The 21,400-nt window shown below is 38.3% G+C and overlaps 1 protein-coding gene across 2 annotated transcripts; it reads left to right on the top strand.

Moving 5' to 3' along the window:
• The first annotated feature begins 5,603 nt into the window (after positions 1-5,603).
• Positions 5,604-18,137, top strand: LOC311084873 (uncharacterized protein). 2 transcript variants are annotated; one of them, XM_084117173.1, is made up of 6 exons: positions 5,604-5,858; positions 14,088-14,215; positions 14,451-14,774; positions 15,465-15,581; positions 15,725-15,792; positions 17,317-18,137. In XM_084117173.1, the coding sequence occupies exons 2-6, from the start codon at positions 14,167-14,169 to the stop codon at positions 17,371-17,373; spliced, it is 615 nt and encodes a 204-aa protein (XP_083973299.1). In that variant the 5' UTR covers positions 5,604-5,858; positions 14,088-14,166; the 3' UTR covers positions 17,374-18,137. The 2 variants fall into 2 exon arrangements, with proteins under 2 accessions (XP_083973299.1, XP_083973298.1); XM_084117172.1 differs by lacking the exon at positions 17,317-18,137 and adding an exon at positions 15,925-16,036 and having other exon boundaries at positions 5,742-5,858.
• Positions 18,138-21,400: the final 3,263 nt, after the last annotated feature.

Below are 21,400 nucleotides of genomic sequence, written 5' to 3'. Positions count from 1 at the left end.
ATACACACAGATTCACAAAAGTTTATATAAGACATTACAGTATCAGTGAAAGTGTCAATATCATCATGCACAAAAACACTCCAGTCTGTGACATCAAAACAGTCTTGTAACATATGTATGGCCGGGGGAGAGTACCACCTGACCCTCTTTTTCACTGGTTTAGTTGTTTTTAGTTTCTGGCGGTATTTAGGGAGAAGTAATACAGTGTTGTGATCAGACTCACCAATCGGGGCTCTGATTAGAGCTTGATATGCTTCTGGAATGGGAGAGTAACACTGGTCTGGTCCAAAGTTTTATCCAGCCTGGTAGGAGTATGAATCTGAGGCTTGTATCTTGGAAGAGCTTTCTTCATAGATACATGGTTAAAGTCACCCAGCAACAGGATTACAGAATCCGGGTTGGAGTTTTCCATAGCAAAGATGTGATCAGCCAGTTCCTGTGTCGCTGACGTCATCCCAGCGCTCGGTGGAATGTAAACAACACACAGTATGACGGAGGAGATTTCTCTCGGTGAGTAAAAGGGGATGCATTTAACTGTGAGATATTCCAAGTCCGGCGAACAGTTGTGTGATAGAGTTTTGGTATACACACACCAGTTTCGGTTAATATAAATACAAACACCGCCGCCACGCTGCTTAAGGGATTCGCTGGTGCGATCTGCCCGATGAAAGGTGAAGCCATCCAGTTGTAACGCAGAGTCAGGGATATACTCGTGCAACCAAGTTTCTGTCAGACAAATGGCAGAGCAGTCTCTTAGATCCCGTTGGGAAAGAATGAGGGCAGTAAGTTCGTCCATCTTGTTTGATAACGAGCGAACGTTGGACAGAGTGAGGCTCGGGAGGGCAAGCCTGTGCCCCCGGTATCTTAGCCGAACCAATACTCCTCCACGCTTACCTCTCTTCCTCAGCCGGTGTTTTGGGTGTTTCCAAGGGAAACCAGAGAATGGATCCGGCACAAATGACTGTGAAACCGGCACAGTTTTTGTTCTGTCTTTTGCTCAAACTGAAAGTGACTGGAATGAGAGATCGTCTTCTTCCAACCGCTCGGCTCTGAAGCATCTCTGAGTCATGCCGGTACTATTTATACCTGGATGTCTGGGTAGTTGTGACTCGGCATGCAAATCTCACTGGCTGATTCATTGGCTCATTTTGTTACCTCATGGAGGTGATTGGCCTCCCAGGCGAGACCCCAATACATCAGTATCGACGTAACACAGAACGTAACTAACTGAATTGGAACACCCCTAACACCTCCTTATTCACTATTACCTTTCTAATTTCAGATTATGATCCTCCACATAGGCTATGTGGGGAATGTTAATAGCATAAATTTTCAGTTTCTCATTTATCTGTTCCATTTATCTGGATGTTAGTAGCATGAATTTTCAGTTTCTCATTTATCTGTTCCACTGTTACTACTTACATTAAGATACTTTTAGTTAAGATTATTCTTTTCTTTTCAGTTGTACTCTTGATTTTACAGTTTACTTCTACGAGGAATGTAACAAATGCTCATCATGATATGATCCACCATGATATGAAAGCTTTAGCGCAAGTTCTGCCGGGAAGACTCAATTTTTACGTCACTTATTATTACCTTCTCATCTATCCAATCGTGTTCTATTACTTGTGGTATAAAAGATCAGTACTTACACATGTCTGAGTTTGCAGATGCTGACGCTTTCATTCACCTCCATCCTCCCACCACCACCAAGATGGTCCCTTCCCCTCCATCCTCCCCGGGGGTCTCCCACTCTAACTCCCCTAACCCATTCCTCACAGGGGGTCGGCTGTGCCCCTGCCTTCGTCTTCAGGCAGGAAATGCAGAATCCGGACCCTCGGATTGCGATTTTCTTTTCCCTGATTCAGACACTCTACAACTGTTTCTTCTGCTTCCTCCTTTTATCTCGTCTGAACTTTTTTGATTGCCTCCACATATATTAATCCTTCTGTTATCTTAACATTTTGAACCTTGACAGCATTTTTTTTTTTACCTGACAACCTCCATACCCCGCACTGTGTTCTCCCCATGTAAAAAAATTGCTCAAATATTTTTGATCAGTTAATCTGATAAACTTGATGTAGATAAATTAATATTACAATCAACTAATCGGTCATCCAGCTAACTGTCAGGGACCAATCAAGCTCGGTTCCATCCACCAAACAGAGAGCGCTCTCTCCAGAGTACTAATCAACCTGATCACAATACACCTGATCACTATCAACAACCTCATTAACCTCATTAACCTCATATCATCACTCACGATAGCTCCAGTCTATGTGAAGCCTCCAACAGGAACTGACCTCATCCCATTGCTTCCCCTGAGTTTCCTAGATGTAACGTATACCCTCTTGAGAAACACTAACCTTTGTGGCTTTGTTCTGCTGTCTTCAGATCTGATCTCTGATGTCTGTGATCCAATGTTCTACTGAGTTTCCTAATCCTCGTCGAAACCGATTGACTCCGATCACATCTGATAGAAAGAAGATAAGGATTAACGAACTGAGACTGTGTTTCAACATTCCTGAAGTTATCTGGCTTACCTGCTGTTATCCCCGCGCCGAGAGATTTTCACAGAATCTGCACCTGAATTCACATAATATTCACCTTGCACTTTTGTCACCTGTAAATAAAGTTGTGTTTGAAATTCATTTACCTCGATCTCCCTGCATGAATCCTGACACTAACACTTTTGACTATTGTAGTAGATTTTTAATAGATAAAATAGTAAACTGTATATCAAACTAACCATGTCTCTAACATCTAACCTTACTTCTCTTTTCAGGCCTAACATGATAAAACTTTGAAACACAATGTATTAAAATGTTCTGTCCTGTGTTTTTGTATGTTGTGTTGCCATACCCCTTTGACTTTGGTTGTGTGAGTGTATAAATAACAAATTTGGGAAATGAAACTAGACAGGTGACTAAGTTTGAACCTTGTGATTGAAGTAATCATTAAAACAAAGTTTGCTTTACCTGGTAACAGAAGGGTTTGTCTATGAAAACCAATCAAATTGTGGGGAAATTATGTAATGCAGCATGACATTTTTGCCATAAAAAACTTGCCTTGCCATACCTCCTTATTCTATAAAAACTGTTGTATTCTTTTAGTTGGTGGGATTCTCAATGGAATTTGTCAGAGATCCTCCGGCCTTGCTTCTTCTTGGGGGAGATTCTCTGAGAACTGCTTGAGAGATCCTCCGGCCGTGATTAAAGCATTTAAAGGACATTTGCTAAAGTCTGTTTGTCAATTATTCCTGCGCAGAAAGAAAGCTAGTTAGGGAAGCAAGTTAGTTAGGTAGACTTAGAACTGAAAGGGATCGTCGACTGGAGACGGCCCAGGTATTTATTAAGCGTCGACTGGAGACGTTAGGGATCGTCGATTGGAGGCGGCCCAGGGGGATCGTCAATTGGAGACGGCCCAGGTTTTTATTAAGCGTCGATTGGAGACGTTAGGGATCGTCGATTGGAGATGGCCCCAGTAGACATAGGACTTAGTTAGGTTTAGGGAAAAATCTACGACACTATTAATTAATTCTAAGAAAAGGGCATTTTCATGGCTATAACAAAGTTATTCTTTCTTAGCATGTACAGCGCTCAGAGCATGTCACAAGATCAGAAATCGTTAAATTAACTTTGCCACAAGCAGAGAATCAGAACAAAATATGTATCGTGCACATGTTTTTTAACCAAAATCATGAACATAACAAATCTAAACAAACATACACACACACACACACACACACACACAATCACAATCATACATACATGGGTAAAGTGGTAAGTGACAGAAAGAAACCGGAAATGGAACAGGGAATGCAAGTATGGAAAAGGTTAATTTAACTATGAAAATAACCATCAGCTTTCTTTTTTTAAAGCACCTCATTAAGAGGGGTCTAACGCTTATTATTAAACCGCTATTTTACTTGCATCTCCATTGAAGTGGTAGCAGTGTGTGACGTTCAAGATCTCATTGGTTCCGTGAGTTTTGTGGTTGGTGAGGGGTTTTAAAGATTAGTTGTTAAATTTAAAGTTGTTTCAGAAGTTACACCCACAATTCTAGCATTTAGGTTTCACACCTTCCACACACTTTCCGTATTCATGATCACTCCCACATTTAGCACAGCATTGTTTCCCTCTGCATAGTGTTTCCACACGTCTACTGTATATTTATAACACCTGGGGGGTTTATAAAAACTCATAAAAACAAATTTATGAGTTTTTAGCTCATAAATCCTAAAAACACTCTTTCTTGCTAATATTCTTCATCAAACTGTAACATTATTCTTTCCTTGTTTCGGGTATATTTCAGCCTCCTTGCATCCATCACTTTTGCTCCTGAAATGCTTTTCTTAATCATATAGAAAGATTAAACTGTAGAAACATTAATTGATATTCCAGTAATAACTCCGCTCAACCATTTCTTTTCCCCCATAATTTGACTTGTAACCTTTTGCCCTAATATAGATTTAATCCCTAGAGCAGCCTTTTGTTGTTTACTGTCTTTGCATAAAACATCGAAACAATTCTGGGCTGTTGCAAAGTGCCAGGTGAGCAGAAAAGGGTGTTTAGAAACAATGTTTAGAAACCGGTGGAGACAACAGTGTGGAAAAAAGCTGTGCATAGCCTACCAGCCCCACTGCCTCAGAAGACGCAGGAGTCCAGCGCGGCGGCTACACATTTCCATGTTGTAAAATTTAAAGACGACAACATCTCTATTGCAAACCCATCCATGTTGCTGTTGTTGTTGTTTTTGGAATATTCCTACCAATGCAACGTCATTGCCATATAACCAACCAATGCAGATATTCTGTAAAACGAAAGAGTATTGACATACAAATTTGATCTGAACAGTTGCGATTCACAGTGTGGACATCAGTAATTTTAGATCAGATTCCAATTGGATACACAAAAAAATGGATTTAGACTGACAGTGTGAATGCAGCCTACCTGCCTTAATGCATTGAGCTGCTGCCATGTGATTGGCTGATTAGATATTTGCATTAACAAGCAGTTAAACAGGTGTCCCTAATAAAGGAGACAGGGGAGCTGCAGCTGAGTTATGCATGTGCCGAAAGGTTTTAACAATTGGCCGTGGCCTGCATATTAAAAAGAAGTGATACATTCAACATAGACAGTTCCTATCAGCCCATTTCCATTCTTTGACTGTAAAAATGGTGATAATGATATTAAAAATATTACATTTGAAAGTAGGCCTATCTTGGGAACTTGATTCATCACCGCGTGTTCATGTAGTGTTCATTAGTTAAAATTAGTGAATGTATTAGCTAACATGTACTAAGCATTTGTTACTGCATTTATTAATCTTTGTTAATCAGTTTATAAAAATACAGCTGTTCATTATTTGTTCATGTTGCATGTTCATTTGTTCACAGTGCATTGACTAATGTTAACAAATACAACTTTTGATTTTAATATTGTATTAGTAAATGTGAATATAAAGGTATAGCGGAGGATTTTCTTTTTCCGGGTGGGTAGTGTAAACTATTGGTCCACCTAAGTGTCAATCATTCTGGTGATATGTTTACGCAAGGCCGTCGTACGTGCTCGTCCCTTAGTTTTCGCTTTCTGCGCATGCGCACTTTCAGGTGTTTATGTGTGGTGAGCTAGAGCTAAGCCATTCATGAAGCTCGCCGTTTCACCGGGTCCTTTGAAAATGTCTGAGGGTCGCAAGAGAAAAAGTTTGTACGAACTGTATGAGAAGAAGAGAAAGGCCGCAGAAGAGAGAAACAAGATCAGAGTGTTTTTGGGAGATTGTTTCACACGATGGCGTGCGCTGAAAACACAGGTTGGGCTTCCAACTGATGCCTCAGTCGCGAAGTTTCTACTCGACAGGTAAAGTTTGGTATGCTATTTGGAGAAAAAGTGCAAATCTTCTTTTGGAAAGTAATCTTGTATGAGCGATGCCGACAGCAACTTGTAAACAGAGCGTGCACGAGGAGAACCTCGCACACGTTTAATAGGCGTTCCCTCTCGGGAGCAGGTAGAGTGTTGTGCATGTGCATTTTTTTCAAAAAGTGGAGAGGGCGGTTCTTATCTAAAATTCGGAAAGATCCTCCGCTATACCTTTAACATTAACAAATATTAATAAATGTGGTAGAAGTGTAGTTAATATTTAGTTCATTTTAACTAATTGGTTCATTAGTTAACATGTAGTTAACTAATTAATCTTATTGTGAAATGTTACCAAAATAATCAATATTGTTTCGTTAGGATGGCTATTTGTGCGATATTACATGCTAAAACAAGCCAGGTGAGACGGTCGTGATGACATGCAACTTTATTCTCTAACTTCTCTTTCACTAGAGGGCAGTAAATTACCATAACAGCACAAATATAAATCATCAAATAATCAAACAACAAAATCTATAATTATTTGAAAGCATGTCTCTTAAAATGACTCTGTTAGAGTCGCATTAGCTTTCCATAACTATGAATTTAAATTGTAATGTCTGCCTTTGATTGCACATGATATTTAATATCACATGATAGCAAAAATATGTTATAGAACCAGTCATTTCTACGGTTTCACTTATAATACAACAATGATTTACAATTGTATGGTTTTCTCAGTAAAAGTGCACGTAAACTACATCAATGTTTTGCCTGATAAGGACAAATAGATTTGGTTGATCATAAACCATACAGAGATTTATAAATAGGCTTCATAGGTTGCTGTTTGTAGATATGAGTAAGAACTGTTTATACATGCACAATTCTATCCAATAAAACATTGATTAATTTGCCAAGGGCTTATGTTCATGTAACCCATACTCCATTCATTCATTCATTCATTCATTCATTCATTCACAAAAAGGACAACTATAAAGAATAAACTTTACAAATACACAGTTTTTGTCTCACTGTAACATGTCCATCAACAATATAATAATGACTAAAGCTGCAAGATATAAACCAAACAAAATAATACATTAAAATTGTAATTAAAAAAATATTCATCATTGGCTCACCTGCGTAAAAAAATGTTTTTATACATTAATCATACATTAAGCATTATAATGTTATTTTTTTCCGATAGGCTAATTAATTTCACCAAATTAATGCGTAAAATTGACAGCCATAATTTGAATCATCACACACAACATCACACCACGTCTGACTGCCATCAAGTTTCAGTTTTAAGGAATTCAGTTTAATGGAAACTCTGATTGCCATCAAGTTTCAGTTTAAAGGAATGATGTATATGAATGTTCAACGCTGATTGAACATTCATATACATGAAAACATGCGCATGCGTCGCGTCTGAACGCGTTGTTGTCTTTGGAGCTCCATCGATTGATTTATAATTCTTGATTTCTCTTTAAACTCACTTACAACGAACATTTTCTATTTTTCCTCACCTCATAGTTACAACGCGGACTGTTGAGCAGACGCGTCTCAAGCCTAGTGATCCAACGCTGGATACTCTTATAGGTTACTCCTGTGGATCACGGCTGAACGCGTCTTCTCCGCACTCATTTATAAACAAACATTTTTTTCGCCTATCGTGCGTCTACTCCACACCCGTACCGACGGATTATATCCAAGACTTAAGCCATAAATTAGTATTAATATTGATAGCATCACTGGTAGCGTCGTTGCTAACTTAACTTACTGTCCATCTGTTAAAATGGCGAATATATCAGTTGTAAGTAGTCTACCTTTTGGTGCAGGTGAGGACACATTTAAGCTACACGCGGTACAGTCTGAGCTGGAAGCTGTTGAGAAACAGATCCACGACCTTTTAGTGAGACAGGCCGAGCTGATAGATCGGCGGTTAGCTCTTGAAACATCACGCGCCGATGCACACAAATCAGTGATTAACGTTACTAACCCGCTGACTCCGACCTCGTCTACTCCGTGCGTTACTCAGCATCGGTCACGAGCGTCGAGGTCGCGATCAGCTATGGTCTCGTTTACGCCGGCTCCAACATTCCACCACGAAGCCTGGATATTTCCGCAGCGGAAGACGCGAGTCAGGTCTAGACCAAGAAAACTCTCTCCGACCCTCCCGGTTTTCGAGATATCCACACAAAACCGCTTCTCCCCTCTTCGCGAAACAGAACGCGATGCTGTGATCATCGGTGATTCCATCGTTCGACACGTACACGCTACGTTAAATAAAAGTAAGGTGCATAGTCACTGCTTTCCTGGTGCTCGTGTTTCTGAAATCGCTGCTCACGTTCCCGAGATTCTGAACGAGCGCGTCGGAACTGTGGTCCTGCACGCGGGAGGGGCCGACATCAGGCTGCGACAGACAGAGGTTCTGAAGAAAGACTTCAGGAATCTGATCGATACGGTACGCAGCACATCGCCTGATATAACGATCATTGTGTCAGGACCGCTTCCCACGTACCGACTAGGTCATGACAAGTTTAGTAGATTATTCGCGCTAAATGAATGGTTAATATCATGGTGTCAATGAGCAGAAACTGCTCTTTGTAAATAATTGGAATCTGTTTTGGGAGCGTCCTAGGCTTTACCGTGCTGATGGCTTACACCCAAGCAGATTCGGATCGGATCTTCTGTCAGATAACATCTCCAAAATGTTAAATACCTTTTGACTAGTAACCAAAAGTCCAAATCATAGTCTCTGCTGCACCAAATTAACTGATATAAATAGTGTAAAACATTGCATAGAAACTGTGTCTATTCCTCGTTTAGTGAGATCAAATAATAAATCTACTGCAGAATCTAGAAAAAATCTAATTGTTATTAAACCAGAAAATGTTGCTATTAGTAATCAAAAACAATTTCTAAAGCTAGGTCTTCTAAACATTAGATCACTCACACCTAAGGCAGTTATTGTAAATGAAATAGTCACAGATAATAGCTTCGATGTACTTTGCCTTACTGAAACTTGGCTTAAACCTAATGATTATTTCGGTCTAAATGAGTCTACTCCATCAGGATACTCCTATAAGCACGAACCCCGTCTGATTGGTCGTGGCGGCGGTGTTGCAGCGGTCTATAGAGATATTCTCAATGTTACTCAGAAAACGGGTTATAAGTAGGGATGCACCGAAATGAAAATTCTTGGCCGAAACCGAAAACCGAAAAAAGAGGAAACCAATGCCGAAAACCGAAAACGAAACACAGAAAGAAATTATGCCAATTATTAGTACCATTGCATTTATGGCTATGACTGTGTACTAACTTTACTAAAATCAAGGCATTGCAATTGCATAAATTAATATTAAAGTTTCAAAGAATAAATCAATTAAAATTTTATGCAAATATTTATTTAGCACATTGCAAAGTATAAAATTAAATGTTTAACTTGACCCCACTCATGTGTACATTCAATAATAATGTAAAAGCCTACTGGCCTGCAGAAAGGTTTAAAAATGAAATGTTCTCTCATAAAAACAAAGTGCATTTAGGTCAATACTGCCATAGCCCATAATAATATCTGCAGCTATATGCTCATGGACGTGAGCTGCAAAAACCATAAACAGCTAAGGTAAACAGTAAACACACACACCTCTGAGAAATAACGGCTGCTCTGTACACACGAAAGGTCTCTCGCTCCCTCTCTCTGCCGCGCGCGCGCTACCTATGCGCGCTCATGCTCGCTCGCGATTCCGGGAGATTTAAACTAATTTGCGGGTATCAGGGAGCCGCTATCAATACGCGGGAGACTCCCGGAACTTCCGGAAGACTTGGGATGTCTGTGTTTTGAAAATCGCTGTCCGTGGGTCACTCTCAGATATATTGAAATACGTCCACACCGCAGATATGTTGCTTCTGACAAGCACTTGCAGATCGCGGTATCTGCTGTTTGCGTCATCACTACATTTCGGCCGTATTGTTTCGGCCGTAAAAGTCTTTCGGCCGAAAACCGAAAATGCACTTTTGGGCCATTTTCGGCCGAAAATTTTCGGTGGCCGAATATTCGGTGCATCCCTAGTTATAAGTTTATTTCGTTTGAAATACTTGTACTAAATGTTACGCTCTTAGATGTTAGAAAAAAATCCATATTATCTCTAGCCTTGGCTACCGTATATAGACCGCCTGGGCCTTACGCTGATTTCCTAAAAGAGTTTGCAGATTTTCTCTCAGATCTATTGGTCAATGTAGATAAAGCATTAATTGTTGGAGATGTTAACATGCACGTAGATAATTCAAATGATGCGTTAGGGGCTGCGTTTATAGATTTATTAAATTCCTTTGGGGTCAAGCAAAACGTCACCGGACCAACTCATAATTGTCTCATTGTCTTAATCACACACTCGATTTAATTATATCATATGGAACCGATCCAACCGATATAGATATCATTCCACAAAGTGATGATGTCACTGACCATTACTTGGTAACTTGCATATTACGTACTGCTGTAATATGTCATGCTGTGCCGCGTTTTCGACCAGGCAGAACAATCCTTCCATCCACCATAGATAATTTCTCAAATTGCTTATCTAATCTGTCTCAGCTGCTGCCTGAACCCAAACAAACAGATGAACTAGAAGAACTAACTAGCACTATGAGCACCATTCTCTCTAGAACATTGGATGTTGTTGCACCCATTAGATTAAAAAAGGTCAGAGAGAAAATTAAAGCACCATGGTACAATAATACTACGCATGTTCTAAAGAGAGAAACCCGTAATTTAGAGCGTAAATGGAAACAAACTAATTTAGAGGTTTTTAGAATCGCGTGGAAAGACAGTATGTCACGTTATAAAAAGGCCCTAAAAGCGGCCAGGGCTGAGCATCTCCGCAAACTAATAGAAAACAACCAAAATAATCCAAGGTTTTTATTTAACTCCGTGGCTAGACTAACAAATAAACAGACGTCACCTGAGCAAAATATTCCGTTACAGTTTAGTAGTAATGATTTCATGAATTTCTTCACTGAGAAAATAGAAAGCATCAGAACCACAATTGTAAATGTACAATCCTTAATGGTGTCTTATGATTCAGCCTCAATTATCGCTCCTCAAGAAAAACTACAGCACTTTACAACTATAGGACAGGAAGAGCTAAATAAACTTATCATTGCATCTAAACCAACAACATGTTTATTAGATCCTATACCAACTAAACTACTGAAAGAAGTGCTACCTGTAGTGGAAGAGCCTCTTCTCAATATTATTAACTCGTCTATATCTTTAGTAAGGGTGTCACGATTCTCCAAATCCTCGATTCGATTACATTTTCGATTCTAAAGTCACGGTTCGATTCGATTCTCGATTTAAAAAAAAAAATTTTTTAAAGCACAAGCTATGCCATTTTTAGACTTTTATGCAATATAATAATATCTGACCTTTGTTCGCAATGTACCACACACTACATTGTCAAATTTAAAACGTTTATTAACAACATAATGTAACAATAACTTATATCTTAAGTCAATTGGAAACTTAAACAATATAACCTATTACCTACTATAGTCCCGGGGCTCCCTGGACTCATCAGAGCAGTCACAGGCGAATAGCACGGTGTTTTAAATTGGGTTCCCACAGCGTTTGCATCGCAGTACGAGAGAACGTTCTCGTGAGGGAACGTAGGCCTACTTGGTTACTTGCGTAACCTCGGTTCCCTTAGAGATAAGGGAACGAGTACTGCGTTGCCTTGCCGTGCTATTTCGCTCATATCAGGTACTTCGCTTGAGTCGATTTAAACCTAAAGTCCTTTGGCGAGTTTTCTCTGAATGTATACACTTCAGCCGCGTCCAAATTGGCGCGCTCGAGGTTGGCAGGGCGCCAAGCGCTCCCGTTGGACCGCACGCCACTGCTAACTCGCCATAGGTTCGTGCAGTTGCTCAGACGAGCTATGATGCTCTCGCTCTGCAGCTGCAATGCGTTTTAAAATAAAGGCTTCAATATTCTTGAGAAAAGGAGTTTTACCTATTACAGGCAAGCCGAGCTGACGTGACATATGGGGCGTGGCAGCATCGACGATTCCATTTTTTGATTCGATGATCGAGATTGAGCATTCATTTCGATCGATTTCGATTTAAAATCGAAATCGTGACACCCTTAATCTTTAGGTCATGTTCCAAGAATATTCAAGCTGGCAGTTATAAAACCTCTTATTAAGAAACCACAATTAGATCATAATAATCTAGCAAATTATAGACCCATTTCAAATCTACCTTTTATGTCTAAAATACTAGAAAAAGTTGTGTCCACTCAACTGGGCTCTTTCTTGCAAGAAAATTATATCTATGAAAAGTTTCAGTCAGGATTCAGACCGCATCATAGCACTGAATCTGCGCTCGTTAAAATCACAAATGATTTACTCTTAGCTTCTGACCAAGGCTGCATCTCAATACTAGTTTTACTTGATCTAAGTGCTGCGTTCGATACTATAGATCATACAATACTCTTAGATCGACTACAAAATTATACTGGTGTTCAAGGACAAGCATTAAGCTGGTTTAGATCATACTTATCTGACCGCTACCATTTTGTCTATTTAAATGGAGAAAAATCGATCATAATTCCAGTAAACTATGGAGTGCCGCAGGGATCTGTGTTGGGCCCTCTGTTATTCTCAATATATATGATACCTTGGAAACATGGAATTAGTTTCCATTGTTATGCTGATGACACTCAAATATATATTTCATCACGGCCGGATGAAAACGCTAAATTATCCAAATTGACAGAGTGTGTTAAAGATATAAAAGATTGGATGACACGTAATTTTCTTTTATTAAATCCAGACAAGACAGAGGTAATACTTATCGGTTCAAAAAACCGCCCACAGAACCTCTCACAATACAACTTTGACATCGTAGGATGTCCTGTTACTTTATCCTCTACAGTAAAAGACCTGGGTGTTATACTCGATTGTAACCTGTCTTTTGAAAATCATATTTCGTATGTTACAAAAACAGCCTTTTTCCACCTTAGAAACATTGCTAAGCTACGTAATATGCTATCAGTTTCTGATGCAGAAAAGTTAGTTCATGCATTCATGACCTCGAGACTAGATTACTGTAATGCTTTATTAGTCGGTTGTCCTGCATCCTCAATAAACAAGCTACAGTTAGTCCAAAATGCAGCCGCTAGAGTTCTTACTAGATCAAGAAAATATGATCATATAACACCGATTTTATCATCACTACATTGGCTACCTATAAAGTTCCGTATTAATTATAAGGTATTGCTACTGACTTATAAAGCCCTAAACGGCTTAGCTCCAGTCTATTTAACGGATCTTCTATCACCCTATAATCCATCGCGCTCTTTAAGATCAATAAATTCAAGGCTTTTGGTCATACCTAGGATATCCAGATCCACCAAAGGAGGGAGAGCATTTTCACATTTGGCTCCAAAACTCTGGAATAGCCTTCCTGATACTGTTCGTTGCTCGGACTCACTCTCCCAGTTTAAAACTAGATTAAAGACGCATCTTTTCAGCCAGGCATTCATATAATATTGTTAATCTCACAGTTTCAAACTACAATCCGGCCTCTAGTTCATAAATGCCAGAGGAGAACTGGCCCCCGACTGAGCCTGGGTTCTCCCAAGGTTTTTTTTTCTCCATTAGGTCACCTGATGGAGTTTTAGGACACCATTAGGTCACTTGATGGAGTTTTTCGGTTCCTTGCCACTGTTGCCTTTGGCTTGCTCAGTTGGGGATATTTTGGGGATATTTCATTTTATTCTATCAATCAATAAATTCCACTAGAAACAAACTTTGTTGTATTATTTTATTTTAATACTGTGAAGCTGCTTTGATACAATCTGTATTGTGAAAAGCGCTATACAAATATACTTGATTTGATTTGATTTGATTTGATTTGATTGGCCAATGCAGTTGTCAACAAGAAGCTCCTTTCACCAATGAAAAACCTTTCGGCACTTCCCCTACCTTTGGCACGCCCACCATTTCAAGTGGCTGATGAGTGTAGCTGCAGGTCAGAGATCTCCAACAGTTAGATAGATATATAAATAGAAAGATCTATACTGCATTTTTTGCCCAAAAAACAAAACAAGGGACTGTGTTTTACAGAAAAAAACACTCCGGAATTGGACAACCGCCCCAACACATACACACACAAGTACAGATTTCAAAGAGTTTCTTTACACAGACTTTCCTTTCTTTGCAGTAAAGCAGACCACAGATGTTCTCAGGTTCATCACATGTCTTGAGTGAGACTATTTCAGACCCCTGATCTGTGAAAGAAAATGTCTCACTCATTTGTTTTTTGCACGTTGTGCTTTTGGCGTCTGATCGGTAAGTTAAAAACATGATTTTAACTTCACTTCTAGCAGACTTATATCAGAGAGATCTAGTAGTTATAACTAATTGTATTACATTATAATTATACTTATGCTTTCCTAAAATCATCAGAAGATACGTTATTTCCTATTAAACTTACTTTAAACAGATGTGCAGCCATTGTGCTTGGTCTCGTACAAATTTGCACACTGAATATCTTACGGTAATGTAAAATGTTTCTGTTTCCCAGTGTTTTGTGGTGCCATGAAGACGGAATCCATAATGGAGGGAGATTCTGTCACTTTACACACTAATCTTACTGAAATACAGAAAGACGATTTTATAATTTGGAAGTTTGGAGATCAGAAGTCTCAGATAGCTGAAATCAACGCAGAGGCTGGAATTTTCAAAACGCATGATGTTCCTGATGGGAGACTCAGAGACAGACTGAAGCTGGATCATCAGACTGGATCTCTGACCATCACAAACACCAGAACCACAGACTCTGGACTTTATCTGATAACCATCAATGGCAAAACAGAGAAAGAATACAGATACAATGTTACTGTCTATGGTGAGTAGAGAAGCGTCAATTTAGACATTAATTTAAATTTAAAGTCTCATTTTGAGACAAATTGGGTTGTAGCTCGTTATCTAAGGATTGGGAAAACTGTGTCATTTGTGTTTTAACAACGTTTAGATCATGAGTTATTGATCCGAGAACTTTGAATCTGTGAATATTTTGACAACTTCACTGAACTCTTTGGGTTAAGCATTCTTTATATTCAAACACGATGAAACGCTATAGTATCTATGTATCATATCTATGAAATATTCACCTAAGGAGCTCTGAAACACTGCCAGCGGGACATTAAACAGGACGTGTCTGTCCAGACTAATAACAGGTTTTGCAAGAGAATGCAAAAGATTTGAAAAATGTTTTCCTTCCATCTCATTTTTCTTTTTCACCATGTCCCTTTAGGGGCTCCATAAAAACTCAAAACGAATGCAGTTCTCTTGTTAATATTATTTGAACCATAATGTTGTTGATTTCATGATTCTGATTGGGCACTAAACTAAAAATACACTAAACAACTTTTGTCTAAATGTTTGCCCTCATTTTCAGTCTGCTGGAGGATAAACATGTAGGATATTTTGAGCCAATTTTAGATGTTTACATCTGTATATGTCCATTTCTGCTTGAGACTGGTAGTTCATGGTCCTCAGTTGATCAGACTTGACTTTCATTAATGTTTCTCTGCAGGCATTACGCGTGTAAATCCAGTGTTGATCTCGACTGCTGCTTCTGGGTCTCTGTTGATTGTTGCTGTGTTTGGGATCTTCTGCATCTGCAAGAGACTGAGAAAAACAGCCGAAGAGGGCAAGTTACCTATTGCTGCAGTGAAAAAATAGACAAAACATCTACATTTTGTGAAAAATCATATATATCTAATAAAGACTGATCGTTGATAACATGGTGCATGCATACATTTCCCAATGATGCTTTCCCAATTGTTTTAACAGTTCAAACCCACAAAGAAGAGGTAATATATGCTAAACCAACACACCGCAAGCAAAATTCACATAAAAGGGTAAGATACGAACAGTAAATATTATTTACAGATGTGGCTTTCCATTTTGTTGTCTCAAGTTCAGTGTCATTATATGCATTTATAAGAAACTAAAATATTATGTGATATTACAAATATATCTCTTGGTGACAGGAGCATCCAGAGCAGAAAAATTGCAAACATACGGATAAGGCAGCAAAAAGAAGTAATAAAGAATAAACAATAACATTTAAATGTAATACTTCATGACCACAGACATGAGAATGACAGCTCTGTAGTCAATAAGTCAAAACAAATGTGTATATATATATATATATATATATATATATATTTTTTTTTTTTTTTTTTTTTTTTTTTTTTTTTGAGACTTGAATGATTTTTTCGTGCACACACTCCATTGTGACGCAAACGAGCCTTGGACAAAACTGAACGTTATTCAACGACATCAAGTCGACAGATGAGGTTCATTAAAATGACACTGTTATAATAGTTTCTTCAGATTTTCCCCGCAAAACCATTCCATTGTGAAAACCCCTGTTCTAGAGAATTAATAAATTATTTAATCAATTCTTAAATTTCCATTAGGCCCTATTTGTGTTATGTCATTTAGATGTTTGGTAACACTTTATTTCGATTGTCCACTTTAGACATTCTACTTACTTTAAGTAACTTTGCAACTACGTCAACTAAGGCCCTGTCCCAAATGGCACACTTCATATGCACTTTCGGTCTCGTGGACTTACAATGGCTGCTGTGTACACGTGTCCGTTAAGTCCATGAGACCGCAGGACACCCCATGACGAAAGATGAAGTGGTTAGGGTGCCTTTTGGGACAGGACCTAACTCTCATTAGAGTATCATTAGACTGTTAGGTTCGGGTTAGTAGAATATGATGACGTAGTTACTTATAGCCAGTTGAATGTCTGTTGGAGGACCATCATCATCTCAATAGTGTTTGCAGATATTAAGCAGAAAGTCTACTATACTCTAATGACAGTTAGTTGACATGTAGTTGTAAAGTTACTTATAGTTATTAGAATGTCTAAAGTGGACTATCAAAATAAAGTGTTACCAGCTGTTTTCTTAGTTAGTAATAGTCAATTTACTGTGATATTATTATAAACCAGTCATTTTAATCCAAAATGGGGGTCAACCTTGAACAAATTGCAACAGAAGCAAACTCAACTGATTTTGTATCCTCAAAATGTCCTGAGTAAGGTGAAAAAAACCCCCAGAATAATCCCATTAGGGGAAAGTTTCAAAAAAATCCCAAATATAGCCTTTTCATACGCCTATTCATTCTTTTACTCACGTGAATAGGGTAAAAATTTTAACCTTTAGATATCACCATGAAAATGACTGAGCTGATTACTTACATCAAGACAAACAAAAAATGTATTACAAGTTTTTTGAAATTGTTTGTTAACATGGACAAACGGTGCATAATCTAATTACGCATGTGCTAATTCTGGGGGTTCACTTTTTATTTTACTTACCTTTTGTCTTCTGCATTCTCCTTATCATTGTCTCCTGTTCTTCCCTCAGACTCGTCCCCCAGAAACAGTCCCACGGACCCAACCCCAAACCCAATCTCTGCAATAATAATTAATAAAGGCTGCTTTAAAGTACTTCTTCCTGCCTCTATGTATTAATGCTCATGGGTAGGCCTAAATGGGTTCCATTCAGACCTTAACATTAAGTCTTTTACTGTTCCCTTTCAGTCGCTCCCGTTCCCTCCTTCAGGGAACGAGGGTTACATTAGTAACCGAGACGTTATGTCAACGAGATTCAACAAGACATGTTCACCTGGCTATACCCAATGTTTAGATCTGTTGTGGTATTTATGCAAATTAGCACATATGTAATTAGATTATGCACCGTTTGTCCATGTTAACAAACAATTTCCAAAAACTTGTTATACATTTTTTGTTTGTCTTGATGTAAGTAATAAACTCTGTAATTTTCATGGTGATATCACATTACATTTTTTTTTTTTTTTTTTTTTGCAATTTGTTCAACCTTTTTTCATAAAATGACTGGACTATTAATGTGTGATTTGTTCTAATACAATTCAAAAGGGCAAGCATCATCATACACAGACCTGATTATGCGGCATTAAATGCATTTGTAATTGTAACTGTAATTCATGGTAATTTTGTCAAGCGCACAACATTAGTCACATGTCTGAATATCAAAACAGAATAATATGCTCTTGTATGATTATATTTAAATCTCATATTACAATGTTTTTGTCTTGAATGCAACTCAGTAAATGCATGCAATTAAAACACTCCTGCAGCTCAACGTGTGAGTCAGACTGAAAACTGTGGTGGTGGTCTTCTTTCTTCAGATCGGAAAGAAATGTGGTTTGATGTGATGGTCACAAACAGCTTTTGCAAGAGTGTGTATGTGTCTGTTACTGGACGTTAATGTGAGGTGTGAATTTTGTCTTTTTGTGAGTTTAAGGGAATTGGATGTGGCTGAAAGGTGTTTTTTTTTTCAATTCCTGCTCAGTTGAAGTTCACAATCTGTCTTCTACTCTACACAAAACTACATAAAAATATATAATTTGTGATTGAAGTTTTGAGATTGATATTCGATTATTTATTATTAATTATTATATTAATTATTATATATTAATTAATTATTGATTGATTATTAATATTGATATTATATTACCTTTATATCTCAATATGACCTTATACACTCTGCCTCCAAAAAAACAATCATCTATTTAACAGCCTTCAATCTTAAAAACAAATCTTAAAAAAATGGGTTGATCGAAAGGAAAAAAAATCTGAACAAATGCTCTAAAATGGTTTCATCTGCAGTTGCTGTAGTAGTATATCAGCTTATCTAGACTTTTTGTTGTATAGCTCACATACAGTGTATATCACATATAGAGTATATTTCTAGGATTGATATAAATTACTGCAGGTAAAGCTTCACTTCATCTCAGGCCCTGTTTATATGCATTTTGGTCAATCGGATTACAAGTGGATGACACTAAATACATGTGTGAACGGGGTCTAAAACATTTTGAGCTTTGTCCACTTTCAACCACTTCCAGAGGTAGACGAAAAACACATTCAGCTGGATTGCTTTTGTACTGTAAACGCTCATGTAGTTGAATGTGACCTAATGCATAAACCTTATGGGAAGTGCGCCAGGCGCCAGCCAGTCTGGATTTAAACTTTATCACCATTCCTGATTTCTAAACAATCTCACTGTGTTCAGTGTGACGTCAGCAACACAATGTATTCTGGGACTTTAGGACGCAGACACTACATTATAGACTGAGTATTACTGGAGGTAGATGTTAAAACTTGTATTTTACAGTTAAAAACACATGGTAACACTTTCTGTGAAGTCCATGCGTATAATGAATTATAGCTCCATTTATACTTATTTATAAATGAATATTACTATTGTATAAATATATTTATAAATAGTCATTAAGACCTATACTGCATTATAAGAACAGTAATAGTTACATTTATATTATTTGTAATAATTACTTATAAGCCATGCATTTGCTTTTCAGTGCACATGCTCATAATCCACAAACAAATTATTGGTGAACGCTGTTATGAACTGTCATAACTGCTCCAAAGCAAAACATATCTCGACTCGAATGAAGCACATTTTTCAGTTTACCAGCTTGAAAACATAATAGCGAAAGTGAAAGTAAAACTAAACTAAAATAAACAATTTAACCAAAATGTGTCTTTATAAATTATATATTTAGTATTTATGACAGATTGCAGATTCATATTCATAATTCTGAACCGCATGAATGTGCAAGTGCTCACTAAATAAATGTATGGAAACACAAATCTTACCGTTATGATCCCGTTTGCGTCAAACTCTGCACACAGACTTGTGAGAGACAGGTGGTGTAGATCTTCACCTGCCAATGTATTCTGAGCTGTTTTAGTGACTTTAGTGCGGGTAGCAATAAGGAATTCAGTGTGGTGTTAAACACTCGGTGGATGTTTAGGCTACTTGTCCAAATGAGCCCAGGAATCATTCGTGTCTGGACCGCAGGACTATGACTTTCTTTGCAATGTTATTTACAACCTTATAGTTCCTCAGAACACTATTCAGGATCGTAATTTCCTACATCTACTAAGAAAAGTGTAATATAAAATCAGTTGAAGTCAAATTTACAACGTTGAAAATCATTGGACGACACCACGCGAACATGGCGCTGTTACCAGGGAGATGTAGGCTACAACAAGCAGCAGATGGATGAAACGCGCCTAATTACCTTCTTTGTTTATAACTGTATATTACAGTATTATTAGCACAATACAAGTGCTAGGGCAGTGTTTATCCCCAGTGACTCGGCTGCTAGGAAACTTTTGCGTTGAACAAATGTAAAGCGGTAATGTTTTTCCTTACACGTCATCGAGCAACGGACCGCCTTTTTGGTTTGAACGGAATGATGACGGTCTTATCAAGTGGAAATATTCAACATACAACTTCATGTTTCCAACTGTATCTTAAACATAGGTTCATACGCGATATATTTTGTCTACTACCTCATACCTTCCTCTGCTTAGTGTACTGGAAGTGGAGCCCAAAGCAAGCAGATGATGTGAAACTATAAACAAATGAAACTATAAAACAGCCTTTGACCAGAGGGATGAGGACGCATATAGGCCTTTATCACAACACAATAGAACGCCGGAAGTAGCCGCGAAGCAGTGTACAGCGTCTTCCGGTTATTGCATTCACCATGGCTTCATGTTAATTATCACTGGACTACTTCGCTCTCGCGTCTCCCAAAAGTTTCTTTTTTGTTTTGTTTTCTTGATTCCATTTGAATGGTTTAATTAAATTGTTATAACCAATTGTTTAAAATGTAATGATTTAAGCAAAAATTTCTTCAAAGGTTAACCAAACTTTTATTTTGACGGGTTGCCGTGTAGACCTTCTCTCTGTGTTTTATGATGATAGTTTCTCTCAAATGAAGCTAAAAAATGCTGCTGAAGTGACTCTCAGAGCGGCTGTGTTGATGAAGTGCAAATGTTAATAAGTAAGGCTGAAAAAAATCGCGAGCGTCATGCGTGCCTCAGTGTGTGTGTGTGTGTGTGTGTGTGGTAAATGAAACGCGTCGGTGCCATTCATTCACAGAGACACGCAGAACATGCACGATTCCTATTTAAATCGTCTTTATGAGGTTTAATATTGACAGACACTGGTCTATATCGCGATTTTCCCTGCTGGAAAAACCAGCATAGACCAGCATCATTTCCATGCTGGTCTATGCTGGTCTATGCTGGTTTATGCTGGTCTATGCTGGTTTGGTGCTGGTTTAGCTGGTGGACCAGCAAGACAATGCTGGTCTAGCAGCATGGTTTTGCTGGTCTACCAGCATGGTCTTGCTGGTGATGCTGGTCTACCAGCATGGTCTTGCTGGTGATGCTGGTCTACCAGCATGGTCTTGCTGGTGATGCTGGTCTACCAGCATGGTCTTGCTGGTGATGCTGGTCTACCAGCATGGTCTTGCTGGTGATGCTGGTCTACCAGCAAGGTCTCATTAATGATGCTGATCTACCAGCAAGGTCTCATAATAAGTTACTTGTTTAAATTACTGAAAAAGAAGACAGTTAAATAGAAATTA

Source organism: Abramis brama (assembly GCF_963993115.1).
Source record: "Abramis brama genome assembly, chromosome: 6".
Taxonomy (NCBI): Eukaryota; Metazoa; Chordata; class Actinopteri; order Cypriniformes; family Leuciscidae; genus Abramis; species Abramis brama.
The sequence above is the reverse complement of the archived record's forward strand: the minus strand, read 5'-3'. Positions and strand labels throughout refer to the sequence as shown.

Excerpts from the sequence above, each read along its gene's own strand:
- LOC311084873 (XM_084117172.1), top strand. The coding sequence starts at position 14,167 with ATGTCTCACTCATTTGTTTTTTGCACGTTGTGCTTTTGGCGTCTGATC. Across the intron at positions 14,216-14,450 it reads GTGCTTTTGGCGTCTGATCG|TGTTTTGTGGTGCCATGAAG; the intron begins GTAAGTTAAAAA and ends TCTGTTTCCCAG. Across the intron at positions 14,775-15,464 it reads ATACAATGTTACTGTCTATG|GCATTACGCGTGTAAATCCA; the intron begins GTGAGTAGAGAA and ends GTTTCTCTGCAG.